Genomic DNA, 18,139 nt, shown 5'->3' with positions numbered 1-18,139 from the left:
GGAGTTGCGTTCGTTATAGCATTCTCAATTTTATAGGTAAAACCGTTCGTTATAGGAATATTCGTAGTAGGATCCGTTCGTTATAGCATACCCCATCCTATAAAATTGAGAATGCTATAACGAACGCAACTCCTACAACGAACGCGGATGAATACCGGACTACTTCACCTGGCGCATGAATATTGTTGTACCGCGACCCACAACAAGAGCGTCAGGCGCCATCTTTGTCTCATTGTGCACCAGTGTTGTTGTTGAAATTTCGTCTTTTGATGTGGAAATTCGCGTTATTTGTATAACTATTTTGTTATACAAGTATACAATTGTAACAATGAGTCGTCCAAAGCGAGTGAGAAAGCTAATAACCCTTGAAACTAAGAAAGAAATTATAAAGAAACGTGAGAATGGAAGAAGCATTGTGAAACTTAGTGATGTATGGGATGACTAAATCGACTATATGTACGATTTTGAAGAATAAAGAGGAGTTAAAAACTGTGCAAGTGGCTAAGGGAATCTTTAGACTTAGCAAAGCAAAGTGTAATGTGATTGAAGAGATGGAAAATTTACTCTTAGTGTGGATAAAGGAGAAAGAAATGGCAGGTGGTAACATTAGTGAAGCTAAACAATTGTTTGAGGACCTTAAAGCCAAGACTCCCAGTGATGTGCCAGTGTTTAGGGGTACCTGCATGCTGAATAACACTAAGGTAAGATAAAGTACCGTATTTTTTACATTTTCCACAGAATTTTTTCAGTGTTAAGCGGTTGTATTTGGGGGCCTGGAACCGATTAATCCTATAACGAACGAGGTTCTGGAACCAATTACGTTCGTTATAGCATACCCCACTGTATATATATATAATCACACTCTGTTTATCTATGGGGATCTGGTGTAAAATTCCCACCGTGTGTGACAATGCGCGTCTCGTCTAGGCTATGCATTGAGTACCACGACGAAGATTTCAAGCATCAAACACACACACACGCACATCTTTAGGCTCTCTCTCTCTCTCTCTCTCTCTCTGTACATTCTTCCTGCTTTCGTATTTTTCCCCCTAATACTTTCTCTCCTTTACTGTGTCATATGCCCCTTGCAGCCAACCTCCTCATGTCTTAGAATTTAGATAGACTTGTCGTTTGCAGTGGGACGCAGTGTACTGTAGATGAAGTAAAAATAGTGTAAAGTGTGCCATGAATAAATTTAGTCTATGTATGTATGCGTGGGTGTACTGTATGTATGTATGTATGTATGTATGTATGTATGTATGTATGGTGCGAGAGCGAGTCATCATCACTTTTACAAGACACCCAAGACTAAACCTGACCCACACACAAAGAGTAAGTGGGTAAGTCATTGTACTAACATTTACACTACACTACACATATATTTAACCAAGACTGAAATGTTACAAGTTTATTTTTTTTTCTTAAGTTTAACATCGAGATAAAAACCCCAAGGGAAATAAATCCACAATTCTGGCTGGGGAAAAAATATAGCCTACAAGGAAAGAAATAAAAAAATATGGGTCGTAATACATTAAGTCACAAGAAATAACGTCAATTTTACGTAGCCTACAGAAAATCAGGTTAGGTTAGGCTACGTCAGGTGAGGTTACTTTAAATTAGGCTACGTTAGGTTACGTTAAGTTAGGCTACGTTTAGGTTAGGTTTGTGATCTTTTCCTTTAACTTTTCCTTGTTTTTTTTTCTATCATACATTCCTCAAGTGGTTCGTCACCCTTCAGTCGGCCCAATACGCGTAGCCGTTTAAAATCAGCTCGAGATGTCAGAAAATACCTGATTTCTTTCTGCCGGACTAGTTCATGTACAGCTTCGAGTCAACGGGGAAAAAAACAACCTAAGCAAGTCTCTTCCGACATGAAATCCAAACCATTACAATATAGTACCGTAATAACCTTTTAATAAGTGATCATTTTCTATATAATTAAAATACGTTTGACAGTGTAGTATAGCCAATTATTATAGGTGCTAGTAAAGTATAGCATATAACTCCATGTTAAACAACCGGGTATATAATTATTATTTGATAACTTCCAGAGACACTCAATTAGCTAGATGTATAATAAAGTTCAATTACCTGTATTTTGAGTCATTTAATTACAGTTTGGGTTATAAAAGATACGTAATATAAACTCTTAAGACCTTGTATTCTTCCTGGGTAAAAAAAATGAGATGAATTTATCGACAGACAGGTTAGACAAGCCGGTGACCTATATTCAGATAATCCACGGCCTCATGGTTCGTGTCCACTAAAAGTCCATCATAAAATAAACAGGTTCACGAGTGGTCAAAGCTGATAAGACTTCTTGCAGGCAATACAAACCGGTTTTATTGGAGCAGCGCGGGAGTGGGTGGTGAAGTGGTGTGTGTGGAGAGGGGGCTGGGGGAAGTCGGCAGCCCAGTCATCCACAAGCACTCGCCTAAGATAGTGGCAACACGCCGGTTGGTAGTCTCTGGTCTAGATACACAAAGGCAAGTGACCTTTGGCAGCCGCACAGGTATCATTTATTGAACAGCGTGGTCACCTAACCTTTACCTTGATACTTGATGCCTCGACAGTAGCGGCGGCGGATCAGTTGTGCGACTCGTCAACGTAAAATGGATTATATCGTTCTTCACAAACTCGTATCTTACAGCAAACCGAATTTCACTCAACTCATTATTATTTGAATTATTGTTTGGGTAGTTCAGGAGTTATTATGAACTGTTCAGACCATACGTTCATTGGTTGAAATCCTCAGTTCAATTTATTTTCACAAGCACCATTCAGAACTTGCCATGAATGAACCCAGTTTAATTGATCCGTCCTTGACTCACGCATCACCTGACGATTAGTTCCTCCCCACCTTATTCCACCTAATGATTAACGATAACCTAACCTCCACCCAGGTAGCGTTAGGGTGTCTTAATCAGGTGAAATAACTTGGAGTGGCTAATCTTCAGATGGTCCACAAGCACTGTTCGGGGCTGTTAATTCCCGATGCGGACCCATGTTCTAATTAATCTGCACCTACTTGAAGACTCGTGGGTTGTTCCGGGTATACTTCCATCAATAGACCCATGTTCCGTTTATGTGCTCTTGAGGTGAAGACGGTACAGGAGGCGTGAGCAGTATGTTTTCATAGGGCTGGTGCTGAGCTAAGTAGAGCGCGTCGACGATATACTGGCCGCCTCCATCACCTCAGTACTCACTCATTTGTGTACACGCTGCCGCCGTTATCTCTACATCCGCCTTACACACTCAAAAGATTAAAAAATCATAATGTTCCCAATACACCTAAACAACTCTGAACACTCGTGTAAATATTTTCATAAAGGTAAAGTGTTAAGTACGGAAATCGGAGTGGCTACGGCCTTTCTTTATTAATTGATTTAATAAAAATAATCACGTTATTTTTACATTAGGGCTCTTCACCTTAAGAGAATACTCGTGAGGACATAATAGCAGCTCGGGCTGTCTCTCTTGTATCTACTTAAAACAAATTTAATTCAGAAGAGCACTTCGTTCATCGTTACAGAGGAAACTGGAGAGGAAAACTACTTTTATAAATGACACGCACACGATTCTGGTCCGAAGGTTAAAACATATTTTCATACTAAAAAAAAAAAAATCATAAAACGCTCAACTAGCTTATCAAAAGAGGATTTTAAACTTTTTACAATTCTGGCATCAACAAACATGACAGGAGTGAGAGACACGCGGCTCTCATTTAAACTTGTATTTACTTTACCATTTATATCTCCAGACGTTAAAGATAATAATAGAAACAAATTCTTAATTAAAAATGACTACATTCATACTTATATTATTATGCATGGTATACCGGGCACTTAGTAATAACTAAACAGTTACTTTTTTATTATATTCATTTGGCAAAATTATGTGTCTGGCATAGAAGTATAGGGGTGAACAAACAAGGCAGATTGGTGGTTTTTACAATACCTTGGACGCAATCATCCTTAAAATTCAATATATTTCAATACCCAAACAGGTCTACGCGGCATAAAATTAATGAACAAATGGGGAGTATGTATAACAGAAATAGCTATATGCAATATGAGAACTGACCTTTAACACTTAAGAATACGTTGGTTGTTACTTTAAAGAATCATGGGTGTAATAATAATAAACGATTTATTAATAGAGTTGCAGCCGGTGGCTGAAAATATACAAACTTACATGTGATTTAGACATAATGATATGCATTCAATACATTTACAGGACTGTACAGTACATAAATCAGGAGTTGTTTATTATTTTAACAATAAATGGGATATCTATCAGTGCGGGCTCTTATGGGTTGAATTTTGCTGTAGTAGCGGACTGCGCGAGGTGGGCGGGGGACTGCCGGTGGCAGGAGGTGGCGATGACGAGGATGATGCAGCAGTCCACTGCCAAACCTTGCTAGTGTTTGGTGGTGGAGATCACTGAGGGATGGCATTTCCAGGGTGGAGAGAGCGTTGTTGTTGCCAGAGTAGTCTGCACCGAGCATGATTCTGCAGGCCCTTTTCTGTACCTTCTCTAGCTGACGTTGTTGGGTAGAGTTGAGAGAAGACGACCAGGCTGGTGACGCATACGTTAGTTTGGGGAGAATAAAGGCGTTGTAGATAGTCCTCAGCTCTGGCGTGGGTACCCCAAGTGACCTCAGTCGTCGTAGTATGTACAGTAGAGTCGATACGAAGCTGCCTTGATTGAGTAGTTTACATGGGCCTTCCAGTCCAGTTTGTGGTCTATGGTAACACCCAGGAGTTTGGCAGAATGTGTGTGTGTGTGTGTGTGTGTGTGTGTGTGTGTGTGTGTGTGTGTGTGAAACAAATGAACAAACAGGAAAACTCTTTTTAATATAAACAATTCAACCTATCAAGAATTTTACAGTCGTGTGTACGGTACATATTACAATACAAAGGAATGGCATGTATCTACACTCAAACTTACACAGTCCAGAGAAAGAGAGGAGGTGGAGGGTGGGGGGGTTGCAGCAGTGAAGCCAGCCTTAGCATGCACAGTTAGCTAGCAGGCCCATGGGAAGGGGGGGGCAGGAAAGGAGGGGTAACAGATGCACACTGCTAGGCTTAATGCTAGCCAGGAATATTACAGCCTATCCGTTGTAACTTTCAACGCCAAATGTATTAGTATATTACCACAAAAAATACGTGATCACCTGAAGACTAGTTCCCCCAATAGATTATTTCACCTTAATATTAACCATCCTGACGATAATCTATAGCATAATTTTACTTAACTTTCCCATAAAGAGTTTGAATGTTTAATCAGCAAGTGAAATAAGTTGGCGGGGCAAATTTTCACAAAAACAGTTTTAATACAGAGAAACCACTGACCGGAGGAAGGACCTTAAAATGACTTCCGGTTTAAGTATGAATATTCAATTGTGTTGTCGTATACTCTTAATACTCGTCTGATGTGTGGACTACTTACATAAGATTTAGACAATTACCGTAACGATCTGAAAGGTGCAGGGTGGGACCATGGTGTAAATATTTAGACTATGGGGGAAACATTCCGCCCTCTCGTCGCCAAAAGGTTGCTTGTTCGCGCCGGGCATCTTTCTGTCAGTGGGTACAGGGTACATTGCAGTTGAGCAAGTGATGGTGGGCGATCGAGTGCTGTGCTGCCTATTGTTTACTAAAACCTTGTCTCCATTGTTTCTTTCTCGCACAGGGCTATTGAGTCACCTGAAGATTAGACACCCCAGCTTATTTCACCTGATAAATGAACACCCTAACACTAGCCTAACCCCCTAGGTAGCATGAAGGTGTTTAATCACTGGGAGAAGTAAACTCGGGTGTCTAATCTTCATGTGATTCTTATTATTTTATTGAATCCGCCAGGAGACGTCAATTTAAATCCATGTGACGAAAGATACCCTCAACATAGTCATTATAAAACCTAATTAAAGAAGATATGAGAGATCAATATAACGATTAACCCCAGCTATTTTTTTCACCTGAAGATTAACCACCCCAAGTATTATAACGTTTGGGTGTTTAATTATCAGGTGAAATAAGCCGGGGAGAGGTGGACTAGTCTTCACATGATCCGAAACGTGTCACTATATATCTACAGTACATATGATGTTTTAGGGAAGGTGTGATACAGAGCGAAAAATGACAAGACCCTGGAAACACTGGTCTCGACACACACAAACATAGGATATGGCAGACAACGCCTATGACGTGAGCAACCAGCAGAGGTGATTGCCCTGGTTAACAATAACGGCTGCGTTTATAACGTCCTTAACGGTAACGCACTATTTCTTCACTGCAACGGACTAATTTCTTAACCAGTAATGCAATAGACTTATCTGTTTAACGAAATGACTAATTCCATTAACGTAACAAACAATCTCTTAAATGTAACAAGGTAACTAACTTCTTTAACGTAACACCAATACCAAACTCATATAAATGTAACAACTCCCTCGGACGTAAGATAATCCTACAAAAATATAATACATATTAATGACAGATAATTACTGATATTAAATATATTACAACGAAATTACCTTCAATTGTATGTAACTAGTTAAGTGAAAATAGGTAAGGTAAAGTTAAATAAGATAAGGTTAGGTTAGATTAGGTTGGGATAACTTAGTTTAGGTGAATAGGGTGAGGTAAGGTAAGAATAGGATAGGTTGGTCATTACAGCTATGAAATTGACAAACACACGGGGTCACCTTCAGCAAAAAAACATACAATACTATGGATGAGAAAAGATATTCTAACTGGTGGTGAAGAATAGGAATATGACGAAGATAACACGTGAAAGTGATGATGAGACAAACGTGAAGATGACGATAAAGCGACACACAATATAACAGAAATCAACACAAACGATGAAAAATGATCTTACGTATACGAACAGGGATGATAGTGAAATAATGGCTGATGGTGAGATGCACGAAGATATATGATGATGACGATTCACTAAACCACAGTATGTGAAAGTGACGATGATCAAACGACGCTGTGGGGTTTAATTTGCTCAGTGATGCGAAATCTTAATGCCAGATACCAACACGGAATTATGACAACATCAACCATTACAATTCCAACACATTCAAATACGCGAATGAAAAGTATAATAATCAATATTAACATTGCCTATTCCTTTAACAACAACAAAATTAAAGGTTCAAGTTTCCGATATTTTTTTCTTAGCTTAATAGAGACATTACAGTATAGTCAAATTAACACACACATACCGTTTAAGAGGTTTCACAACTATGGCAATACGCGTTGGAAAAGTTGTATAGGCAAATGTCAGCTTGGGGTCATCCATGTGGTTTTAAAACGCACGACCTGCTGCACTGTGGCAAACACCATGACAACACCTGCTTCACCCACAGCTTTTAAGACATATTGGGGTGTGTGTGTGGGTGAGTGGAGGGGAGGAGGGGCCAGCCAGGTAAGTGTGTATACAACTAACTTACCTGTCCTTTGTTGTAACGCACGATCCACCCCGTCGACCGGTCCTGCCAAGGTACTCCCAAGATATCTCCTGTTATTTTCCTTATATCAAATACACCGGGATAAAACTGAGGATTCGTATTATATAATTCACTTTATGTAATCCGGGGAACACTCCACACGGACTGTCACGCTTCCAAACAGACGACTTCTTTATGAATTGGGGGGAAATATCAAAATCCAGAGCACACACTCCCACTCACAGCACCATCTCCACACTGAGAGTGGCTCGGCCTGGCGTCGCCCAGCTGACACGAGAGGCCAACTAGTTATTTTATAGTAAGATTATTTTAGTCAACCTCGTTCAGGCTCTGTTATAATTAGATGATTAGTTTCATTAATAGATTGAAGGTAGTCTTTGAATATCATTTTGCATACATTCTTCCACTGAAATTTGTTATAACTAAGACCAACACATGACACTTATTTTGCTCATTATTTTATTGAATTCGCAACTTACTGAGCAATATTGATAATATAATAGTAGTTTTTATGAAGATTCGGATAATAACAACAAAAATTATGATCAAATGTCAATGCTTCCAGAGAAAAACGTACATAGAAATAAAGAGTAAGTGGCAACTAGCAGCGTGTCCTGCCTTGGGCGAGGTGCGCGCGCAGCTGACCTGCCGTCGCTCTCATTCTCAATGCACTGTGAGAATTATACCTGTATTTGTGAAGACCAGGTTTTGTTAATATTGTCCACATTTGTTTAAGGTTGTTCATGACGTATCGGTATTGGTTACAATATATGTTTCCTACTGTATATGAGACGTTTGTATTTTATGAGAAAAAAAAAGAAAGGTTGAAGTTCTTCGATATGTCAAGAGAATCCATATACTGAATAAAGATAGCAATATACGTATTTAGTGCGTAGGAAGCACAGGTGTAAAAGCAGTTTAGTACCAGGGCTGGGCTGGGCTGGGCACAGATAAACATCTTTATTTTTAATAAATTACAGAAATTATTGAAGTAAAGGCTAAATAGTAAACCGTAAAATTGCTGACAAGAAATACCTGCAACAACACAAACTGAGCTATTGAATCGAGTTTGAGGTGCGTCAACTAGCAAACTAATAAAAAATGACAACTTCTTACCTCGTCTATAAAATTACGACAAACAACAAACTAATAATATCTCCTAGCTAATGTATACATGAAGAAACACGTTAAAGCAATATTATAACTTCTTTACCTTTCTATACAAAAACTAATTATACCAGTAGATATTGGTATTGTAACAATTTATTTAAACAATATATATATATATATATATATATATATATATATATATATATATATATATATATATATATATATATATATACAAAGTGAACAATAACAACAGTATTAAAATGGCCGAAGCAAGTGGGAGCCTCGGCACTCTACTGGCACCTGATATATACTGTGCATTTACCTCAAGGAATTACTGTAAAACATTTAGTCGCACCGGACTGCACATCTACCTCAAGGAATTACTATATAACATTTAGTAGCATCGGGATTACAACAAACTATATGAAGTTAACAGAGACATAAGATTTTTACCTCATTTATCACAGGTAGCGTTGGGGTGGAGATCCTTCAGGTGAAACTGGCTACAGTGGATATTCTTCAGGTCTAGGTGGTTTTGTGTTGAGAAGGGTGAGTGATTCGCCGAAATGTGTACGCAGAATAAAACATGGTTCCAAGAAGTGGTTGATATTGTAAATTTTTGGGAGTAATTAATTACACCCATAGAATGGCAAACTAGTCAGTAGCTCCGCACCTCAGCTCAACTTAGTATGATAACAAAATAATTTTATTTAGTTATCAAGAAGACATTTTTCCCTTCTTCAAAAGTCGGCAAACTTGACAGTACAACTACTTTTACTTGCTCCCAAGATATTTTTCCTCTATTCTATCTTTTCTTCTTTCTCTCTAGAACTGAGGTATTTTCACCTATTCCACCAACAGTTGTCATTAATCGCAAATGTCTATGTTCCCTAGTACGTGAGTTACTAAGAGAGGTGCTCGCCAAGCATGTACTGGTAGAATTTTTATTATTGTTGTTCACTGTTAACCGATTTGATTCACGCCTTAAATCATGTACGTACAGTATTTTTTACTCTACCCCACAATGGTATTTTTTCTAATGTCTGTCACTCTCTTAATGCTTATATCTAGAATATAAAGCAAAATTAATGAAATGAACTTCACTAATGTATCGCGTGACGAAAATATAGTATAATTTTAGTTATCCATAAAGAGTTTTCTTTGTTTTTCATTGGTGTAAATAAAAATGGTATCATCCAATCTAATGAGGGACTATAACATATTAGAAGGGGGCAATTATTTGCTTCGGGATATAAGTAATAGTGGAATAAAAAAATGGCAGACTGTTACATTCTTTGTACCAATAAGAAACCTGCATCAAGGAGCCAAAATAGTTAAAAACATATTATTACTTCAACGTGAACATATGCTCATAATTCCAGTTAGAGAAAATAAAAAATATTTATATATGTTTTATAATTATTGCCCCATAAATCAATCCATTCACTGTTTCGATGTCAAAAGCTCAAGTGTGTTAATGTCATGTTACACTTTTCAGGAAAATAAACTCATTCAATGTTTAACATTTTATTACCGGTGTTCCAAGAAATTTTCAATCATAAAATATGATCTCTGGGGTGAAGAACTAGGGATATATATATAAATATTGTTCCTTTACATATTAGAGCACCATATACCTATCAATTCACCAGTCAGCCTGGGTGATCCTCAGGGCCGGATTCAGGAGTGGGCAAAGTGGGCAGCAGCCCAGGGGCCTCCACAATCTGGGGGCCTCCACATATTACAATATTGTATTTATTTTTTTATTCATTTGGATTATTTTTATTTTTATTTTTTTAAATTCATATTTAGCTGTGAAGTCTCTTGAAAATTTTTGACATGTGCGGTAGTAGCTATATCAGGGCTGGTCGACTTGAAACCACATGAATGACTCCAGTCATGTCTCACTTTTGTGTGTGTGTGTGTGTTGGGAATTTGTACACTATCAATAATTATACAGTTAATTAAAAATTTCTCAATGTTCTAATTTCCTCAATATAACTGCATATGGCTTCAAAATTCTCCAAAGAAGTGTTCAAATATCAAAATTTTCCCGGGGGGTTTACAGCGCCCCCCGGAACTCCCAGATGTTTAGGCTCGCTTCACTCGCCACCCCACCCTCTTGGGTAGTTATAATGAGGGGGGCCTCCACAAAGAAGCTGCCCATGGGCCTCCACAGGTCTAAATCCGGCACTGGTGATCCTCTGATGAACAGCATGACAAAGTAAACTATGTTTTAGGCCTACTATAACGCGTGATCACATAAGACGTTTACAAAGAGCGGCATAGACTTAAAGTGGTATTATATCAAACCATAAGTATAAAGGCAAGGAGTTTTTAAATTAAAAAAAACTCCGACTTAACCAACTCAATTCTCAGGTCCAGAGTAAACAAACAAACATTGGCATCAGCTCATTTACTCCTGCCAGCCTCCTCTTTATGATGCCTGCGGTCGAGTCTAGTTACATGACCAAACGACGTATACAGGTTAGTATGAAGGCTTACCCCGTGACGCAGGCCTCGGTGGGCTCTGGGGTGGACACTGTTGTAGCCGGGGTGGTGGTCTCATCTTCACAGTTCTCCTCCGTGTTGGTAGTAGGGGGTGGCGTGGTGGTTTCTTCCTCACACTGTGGTTCCGTGGTAGTGTCACTAGCAGCTGTGGCGGTGGTAGCTGTGGCGGCGGTAGCTGTGGTGGTAGAAGCTGTGTCAGCAGCAGTAGTGACAGCTGTAGTGGTGGAAGCTGTGTCAGCAACAGTAGTGGCAGCTGTGGTGGTGGAAGCTGTGTCAGCAGCAGTAGTGACAGCTGTAGTGGCAGCTGTGGTGGCAGCAGTGGTGGCAGCTGTGGTGACAGCTGTGGTGGCAGCAGTGGTGGCAGCTGTGGTTGCATCAGTGGTGGCAGCAGTGGTGGCAGCTGTGTCAGCAGCAGTAGTGACAGCTGTGGTGGCAGCAGTGGTGGCAACTGTGGTAGCAACAGTGGTTGGCAGCTGTGGTGGCAGCTGTGGTGGCAGGTGGCAGCAGTGGCAGCAGTGGTGGCAGCAGTGGTGGCAGCTGTGGTGCAGCAGTGGTGGCAGCAGGTGGCAGCAGTGGCGGCAGCAGCAGCAGCAGTGGTGGCAGCTGTGGTGGCAGCTGTGTCACCATCGGTGGTGCAGCTGGTGGCAGCAGTGGTGGCAGCTGTGGCAGGTGGCAGTGGTGGCAACTGTGGTGCAGCAGTAGTGGCAGCTGTGGTGGCAGCAGCAGTGGTGTGGCAGCTGTGTGGTGGCAGCTGTGTGCAGCAGCAGTAGTGGCAGCTGTGGTGGCAGCTGTGGTCAGCAGCAGCAGCAGTAGTGGCAGCTGGTGGTGCAGCAGTGGCTGGGTGTGGTGGCAGCAGTGGTGGCAGCTGTGGTGGCAGCAGTGGTGGCAGCTGTGGTGGCAGTGGTGGCAGCAGTGGTGGCAGCTGTGGCAGCAGTGGTGGCAGCTGTGGTGGCAGCTGTGTCACCATCAGTGGTGGCAGCTGTGGTGGCAGCTGTGGTGGCAGCAGTGGTGGCAGCAGTGGTGGCAGCATAGTGGCAGCAGTGGTGGCAGCTGTGGCAGCTGTGTCACATCAGTGGTGACAGCTGTGGTGGCAGCAGTGGTGGCAGCTGTGGTGGCAGCAGTGGTGGCAGCGGCAGTGGTGGCAGCTGTGGTGGCAGCAGTGGTGGCAGCTGTGGTGTGGTGGCAGCTGTGGTGGCAGCAGCGCAGCAGTGGTGCAGCAGCAGTGGTGGCAGTGGTGGCAGCTGTGGCAGCAGTGGTGGCAGCAGTGGTGGCGGCAGTGGTAGCAGCTGTGGTGGCAGCTGTGGTGCAGCAGCAGTGGTGGCAGCAGTGGTGGGCAGCAGTGGTGGCAGCAGTGGTGGCAGCAGCTGTGTCAGCAGCAGTAGTGGCAGCTGTGGCAGCAGTGGTGGCAGCAGTGGTGGGCAGTGGTGGCAGCTGTGGTGGCAGCTGTGGTGGCAGCAGTGGTGGCAGCTGTGGTGGCAGTGGTGGCAGCTGTGGTGGCAGCAGTGGTGGCAGCTGTGGCAGTAGTGGCAGCTGTGGTGGCAGCAGTGGTGGCAGCTGTGGTGGCAGCAGTGGTGGCAGCAGTGGTGGCAGCAGTGGTGGCAGCTGTGGTGGCAGCAGTAGTGGCAGCAGTGGTGGCAGCTGTGGTGGCAGCAGTGGTGGCAGCTGTGGTGGCAGTAGTGGTGGCAGCTGTGGTGGTAGCAGTTGTTTCAGCAACGGTAGTGGCAGGCGTGGTGGTGGTAACTGTGGTGGTCGTAGTCACTATAATGACAAAAAAACAAAGTTTTAATTTTTCACTATACATGTGATACAAATATAAACACCGATGACGGCACCACCACCAAGACGGTTCCGGTACGACAAACTTACTGTACTGTACTGTTGGTTCTCCCACTGTATTTTGTCTTCAGTGGCTCCGTGCACAGTCTGGGAAGTCAAACGTTTCTGGTAATAATTTTACTTAAGTGTCTAAGTTATAAATGCTTCCATTGTGGCAGCTTTGAGATATAAGTACTGTAGTTACAAGAGTGTGCAATAATAGTCAATGATATAGTTCTCCCACATTAACCCATAGAATAGAATATAACTAAATAAGATGGAAATAAAGAATTGAGTAAGAGAAACTGAAAGAAATGCAGTAAATACTTTGGGAATTGAAATCGAAATTAAAATAGTAGAAACAAATAGAATCTAAGAAAGTTGAAGACATAAAATAAAGTGACAACAGCCAAACCTTAAGAATTTCCCCTCATTACAATATTACTTTTATCTTATTCACCTTTAAAATAAAACATGAAAATATTCTTACCACACGTGCAGCCGGCTATTTGCTTGGCTTCTATGTAGTTCTGGGCACCAGCCACCTTTACACATACCAACTTAACGCAGTTACTCGCCAGGTCCGCCAACTTAGCGCCTCCCCAGTACTTTTTACCGTTGAAGGTACATTTATTGGTGGCTCGAAGGTAGCCCAGGAGGTGATAACCGCTGTCCACATAAGAGTCGGGGAGAGCATCTCTACCCGAAGTGCAGGTTGTCGAACAACCGTCGATAGGAAGCAACTGGACACTTGGAGTACCACTGGCTGACCATTTACACTTGACTTCAGCACAGTTGGATGAAAGCGTCTCTATGGTCTGGTGGAGTAGATGATAACACTGATAACACTGATAACACTCACTACATAACTCCTAGTAACACAGTGGTTGTAATGCTCACTTTATCTACACAACTCCTAGTAACACAGTGGTTGTAATGCTCACTTTATCTACATAACTCCCAGTAACTCAGTGGTTATAATGCTCACTTTATCTACACAACTCCTAGTAACACAGTGGTTGTAATGCTCACTTTATCTACACAACCCCTAGTAACACAGTGGTTGTAATGCTCACTTTATCTACATAGTAACACAGTGGTTGTAATGCTCACTTTATCTACATAACTCCCAGTAACTCAGTGGTTATAATGCTCACTTTATCTACACAACTCCTAGTGGTTGTAATGCTCAATCTACATAACTCCTAGTAACACAGTGGTTATAATGCTCACTTTATCTACACAACTCCTAGTAACACAGTGGTTGTAATGCTCACTTTATCTACACAACCCCTAGTAACACAGTGGTTGTAATGCTCACTTTATCTACATAACTCCTAGTAACACAGTGGTTGTAATGCTCACTTTATCTACACAACCCCTAGTAACACAGTGGTTGTAATGCTCACTTTATCTACACAGCTCCTAGTAACACAGTGGTTGTAATGCTTACTTTATCTACACAACTCCTAGTAACACAGTGGTTGTAATGCTCACTTTATCTACACAGCTCCTAGTAACACAGTGGTTGTAATGCTCACTTTATCTACACAACTCCTAGTAACACAGTGGTTGTAATGCTCACTTTATCTACACAACTCCTAGTAACACAGTGGTTGTAATGCTGATTTATTTATACAATTTTTACTACAGTAGTGGGTGATGTATTATGTTAACCTCGGAATAAATCCTATAACTATCAATGGTTGTAAAAATGTCCTTTGGAACACATGCATAATAATTATTAGCGTTAGTAGTACAAGAATCTACACACTAATCATATGTGCCTTAGAGGTGTTGAGGCACACTTCCAACGATATTAAAGTCAGGATACTGTATACCTGTCCTTTACACCTGTACCTGCATTCCTGTATTAGGTACTCGACTTACCTGTCCTCTCCAATATGGCATCTGTACCTTTACCTATATTCCTGTACTTGTTATTCGATTCAACTTTTCTTCGCAATACTGTACCTGTATTTTACCCCTTTACCTGTATTTATATAGCTGTACCTGGTACGCGACTTACCTGCCCTCCCCAGTACTTCTTCCCGTTGTAGATGCACTTATTGGCTCTCAGGTTGGCAGCCTCACCCAATCCTTCAAAAAAATAAGATATAAAAATCGGATTTCAGGATATAATGTTGGTATTGTTATTGTTATAGAATATCCCTTCATTTAGTTAAGATGATATGGCAAAGAAGTTACTTAGAAGAGACAGTGACAGACAGAAACCCAACACAAAGATTGGCAGTGAAAGGCAGAGCCTTCCTTAATCATGGGGTGACAGTGATGTACAGAACATTACCTGCAAGAACTAGGCTGGAGAGGGCGGTACCCACGAGGAGTTGAACTGAGGTGAATGCTACCATGATGATGGCTGAAGGAAACACGCGCACCCACTACATCGTCACCCTCTTTTATATACCCACCCCTCTTTTCCCCTCCCCTTCCTCCTCCTACACCTCTCTGCTCTCGTGTGGTTGCCAGGTCAAGATAATTCTGAAGCAGATTGAGTTCCTTTCCACGTATAAATGAATGTGCTTGTGGTGTTTTATGTACATTTACATTTATATATAGTCTAACGCAGCACCTTTTCGTTGGGAAATAAGTCAAAAGTAAACAGTCAAATCATAGTTTGATGCACCGTATTGTGTAAATCCTTGCTCCCGTAGTGTTGTGTGTGAGTCAATTTATATTTTAATTATCGTTTGGTATTAATAAACTCATGCATTAATAAATTATTATCTCATCCCTAGTGAGATCTTTGTTGTACTCATCACTATTCTACACAAAAATTACAGTTTAATATGTTTAATGTAAAGATACAGTACTTGGTTCTTCTGATTTACTGGAAATGATAAAAGCTCTCTGTAACCCAACTTTTGTATGGCGGGGTTACTATCTTTATAGAGTGTGTGTGTTTGTTTCGGAGATCATTGTTGTCATTTGTGCCATTTCTTTGTACATCTTAATTTGTATTACATATATGGGTTTAAATCTGATATTAGGTGGTTATCGTTATTAATGTACTCAGGTTGTGGGAATGTGCGTTGTCTTCCACCCGCCATTCATACTTTGTGTTGTTCTCGGATCTTCAAGCGCCTGTTCTAACGTTACTAAATACACTTGTGACTCTTCATCAACAATATCAATTATGAAGAGAGCTACTTATCTCCCTGATTAACAAAATGATTAGCACCCCCAGCTTATTTCACCTGATAATTGAACACTAACATTATCTAGGGGGTTAGGTTAGGTTTAGTGGAACGTTATGGTATTTAATCATCAGGTGATATAAACTGGGAAGCTAATTTTCATATGGTACCAAATTTCGCCTGCTAGGGTACGTGGCGGTTTTCCTGAGTTATTTACTGGTAGCTCGAATAAACCAAAAAACAGCTAAAAATTATCTATGTTAAAATAAATTGTTTTCATCATGTATTCGTTGGCCGTGGTTTATACTTAATGAACGTTGAAATTAGTCAAATTTTCCCCTTTTTAGCCAGTGATGGTCCTTTTGAATGCGTATTCTAGGCTAGAAAATGCAATAGGCATAAACAATTGAATGTTAAAGACTGTAGTTCTTGAAGCTCAGTAATACCTTATAACATGAACGTAGTCTTCATTATTTTCTCTTTACTACGTGTTGAAAGATAATTCCCCTGGTTAAATAACACTTGAACAAATACTGGGCGGGTCACTCCCTCCCTCCCGGAGTTATTTACACAAGGGTGACGAAGATGGTCCACAAATAACAAGGTTATCCCATATAAATTAATTAAAACAGAAGATAAATATTTTTATATTCTCACTGTAAACTTTCTAGCTTCGGAACTCACTGTAGTGAACTTATCAGGCTATTACAGTCACACTTATCTGTAAATCATCCCCTTTTCAACTTGCACAACCCAGTATTTTATTTGACATTTCGAATTTTGCTGCCATTTTCTATGTAAAGTAAACCCCTGACTAGACCTTATGCTGTCATTAATTCATTATATAAGATGACGATAGTCATTGAAGGAACACTTAACTCATTACTGATAACTTATAGGTAATGAAAACACTTGAGCAAATACTTTATTTATAAAACATGTTCACTATGTCATTCAATCCAGGTTAACAGCACTAGTTTACAAATACTTCAATTTATCCATGGTAAACTCATTAAAAACATAAGCTGAAAGGATGTGAAATTCTGTAGATAGATTTCCACACTTCTGAATTGAAAACCCCATTAAAACAAGCTGTTCCTCACTATTTGTATTATTTAATAGGCGTTCAATAACTGATTCATTCATTCAATGTTTTCTAGAAATTGACACATTTATGCAAATTGATTTTACAAATTGTACAGTGAATAGAGTTACAAAGAGAGCATAGGACAGTAATGATTAACATTCCGAGGTGGACAGACCTTAAGTTGGTCGAACTTCGGACTTCAGAGTTCACAATTTGTGCTGTTACATTATAAGGTAGACTCCCAGATGTTCACAATTCTTACCTCAAAATTAGTTGGCTTTGAAATATTTGTTCTAGTAATCGCTTCTTTAACCTGAGATTATAAGCTCCTAAAGCTGGCCTGCCCAAAATGATAGTTTTAAGATCGGTGTATAAAATGAATTATAATATATGTTTAAAAGCTTAGTTGCAGAGACGCAAAAATACATTACAACAACTTCGAATATTGAGAAAACAGGAAGAATTACAGTACACCCCTCATTTTTTTTTAATAATTGTTGCCTTAGTGAAGGAAGGGTCCTACATTAGTGTACATACTAGGCCTTAGCTGTCAAAGTACGAATATACATATAAACAACCCTCGATGACTTGTTCTCGAACTACGAATAAAAAGACAAGTTACAGTAGACGTATACAGTATAGGGTGACGACGAAGAGGATTGGTGGAGGTCACAAGTGTGACGACCCCAATCTTCCCACCTGCCGACACTCCGCTTCAACACCTGTCCACCTCACCTACTGAGGAATTATATGAGACTTTCTGCAGTGTAATATATGAACCAGAATGGCTTGCCACGACTAAAATATATTAAAAAATGTTTTATCGTTAGAATTTAGTAATGTGTCAAGTTGTCAACGTGTTTGTCAGCGGTGAGAGTGTCAGTCAGGTGGTCAAACATTTGCTGGACATCATTATCAGTATCAAGCAATACAGTGACCACCGGCCGCACCAGTTATGTATTCAAGCATATT

General features: G+C 40.5%; 1 protein-coding gene and 1 long non-coding RNA gene across 2 annotated transcripts in view; both read right to left on the bottom strand.

Annotated features, from left to right (window-relative positions):
• Nucleotides 1–7,711, bottom strand: part of LOC121858725 — a 138,151-nt gene extending 130,440 nt beyond the window's left edge. The window contains exon 1 of the long non-coding RNA XR_006087497.1: nucleotides 7,466–7,711. This is a non-coding gene — a long non-coding RNA (uncharacterized LOC121858725). The remainder of the gene's footprint in view (nucleotides 1–7,465) is intronic.
• A 3,386-nt stretch (nucleotides 7,712–11,097) lies between these two features.
• Nucleotides 11,098–15,307, bottom strand: LOC121858575 (cell wall protein DAN4-like). Its single transcript, XM_042355064.1, has 6 exons — nucleotides 15,231–15,307; nucleotides 14,952–15,022; nucleotides 13,413–13,740; nucleotides 12,732–12,865; nucleotides 11,732–11,858; nucleotides 11,098–11,435 (listed from the first exon to the last, which is right to left on the bottom strand). Exons 1-6 carry the CDS (start codon nucleotides 15,292–15,294, stop codon nucleotides 11,098–11,100), a joined length of 1,062 nt encoding a protein of 353 aa, XP_042210998.1. The 5' UTR covers nucleotides 15,295–15,307.
• Nucleotides 15,308–18,139: the final 2,832 nt, after the last annotated feature.

The sequence above is a fragment of the Homarus americanus genome, unplaced genomic scaffold (assembly GCF_018991925.1).
Source record: "Homarus americanus isolate GMGI-L3 unplaced genomic scaffold, GMGI_Hamer_2.0 scaffold74, whole genome shotgun sequence".
NCBI classification, from domain to species: Eukaryota; Metazoa; Arthropoda; class Malacostraca; order Decapoda; family Nephropidae; genus Homarus; species Homarus americanus.
Note: the sequence above shows the minus strand (reverse complement) of the source record. Positions and strands in the feature narration are given on the sequence as shown.

Bases quoted from the DNA above. Each gene is read 5' to 3' on its own strand.
- LOC121858575 (XM_042355064.1), bottom strand. From the start codon at position 15,294: ATGGTAGCATTCACCTCAGTTCAACTCCTCGTGGGTACCGCCCTCTCC. The intron at 13,741-14,951 runs GTAAGTCGCGTA...CTACTCCACCAG, and splicing joins AGAAGTACTGGGGAGGGCAG to ACCATAGAGACGCTTTCATC. The intron at 12,866-13,412 runs GTAAGAATATTT...TTGTCATTATAG, and splicing joins AATAGCCGGCTGCACGTGTG to TGACTACGACCACCACAGTT.